The 1,027-nt window shown below is 56.2% G+C and overlaps 1 protein-coding gene across 1 annotated transcript; it reads right to left on the bottom strand.

Annotated features, from left to right (window-relative positions):
- Positions 1 to 207: 207 nt before the first annotated feature.
- Positions 208 to 990, bottom strand: Tsp_14973 (conserved hypothetical protein). The gene has a single exon (XM_003370023.1). It carries the CDS (start codon positions 988 to 990, stop codon positions 208 to 210), a length of 783 nt encoding a protein of 260 aa, XP_003370071.1.
- Between the last annotated feature and the right edge of the window lie 37 nt (positions 991 to 1,027).

Below are 1,027 nucleotides of genomic sequence, written 5' to 3'. Positions count from 1 at the left end.
CTAAGATTTACTCGGGAAGAATCGCACAACACACACACACAAACACAAAGGTCACACACTTCCGCTCGCGTTCACGCTCGCCGATAACTCGCAGATTACGTCACCACCACAACAACACACCGGTTACGGTAGCAGATTGGGATCTTCAGGCTCAAACCGAGGAAATTTTCAACACTCTCCCCCCCCTCGGTGATGGACCGCAGTTCATCACCGAACCGATGCTGGCTCAAGAAGAATGAGCGATCTGCTCGGCCGGATGAGAAGGCCTCGGGCAGTCCGTACTTTCACTGACCTCGTGACCCCATCGCTTCCCGTCAACGGCTCGATGATCACGCCTAGTTTCCAACGATTCCGCGGAACGCCTTCTTCCACTAGGAACACTAGGTCTCCCTTTTCCGGCTGCCGCCCGATCTTCGTCCATTTCCCTCGTGAGGTGAGAGTTACGAGATACTCTTCCAGCCATCGATTCCACAGATGTTTCATCAGCAGCTGCTGGTGCCGCCAACGCTTACGCAAGCTGGATGCGTTCGTCGGGGCCGATGCGGACGCAGCGGGAATCGGGAGCGATGCCAATTCTCGTCCGATGAGGAAGTGCGCCGGTGTTAACGGGGCGCAGTCATGGGGGACCTCGCTCAACAAGGTGAGTGGCCGGTCATTGATCCGAGCCTCCAACTCACACAGCACTGTGTGCAACTCCCAGCTGCGGAGTAACGCTTTCCCCAAGACCTTCCTCAGAGCGTTCTTCATCGATCTGACCAGCCGCTCCCAATAGCCACCGCACCAGGGAGCTCGGTCGGTGCTATACTTCCACTCGATCTGCCGCATCGCCAACTCTTCCCGGATCTTACAAGCTGAATTTCCGCGAAGCAGGTCTCGCATAAACGAATCGGCTTGCTTAAACGTCCGGAAATTGTCAGAGAAAATCACACTGGGTCTCCCGCGTCTGGCGATGAATCGGCGGAGAGCGGCCAAGAAGCTAATCGTGGTCATGTCTTTACCACCTCCAAGTGCACCGCTCGTGTGACCA

The sequence above is a fragment of the Trichinella spiralis genome, assembly GCF_000181795.1.
Source record: "Trichinella spiralis strain ISS 195 chromosome Unknown Scfld1326, whole genome shotgun sequence".
In the NCBI taxonomy this organism is placed as follows: domain Eukaryota; kingdom Metazoa; phylum Nematoda; class Enoplea; order Trichinellida; family Trichinellidae; genus Trichinella; species Trichinella spiralis.
This window is presented reverse-complemented; position numbering and strand designations above follow the sequence as displayed.

What these genes read in the sequence shown, in the direction of transcription:
- Tsp_14973 (XM_003370023.1), bottom strand. Translation starts at nt 990, where the DNA reads ATGACCACGATTAGCTTCTTGGCCGCTCTCCGCCGATTCATCGCCAGA.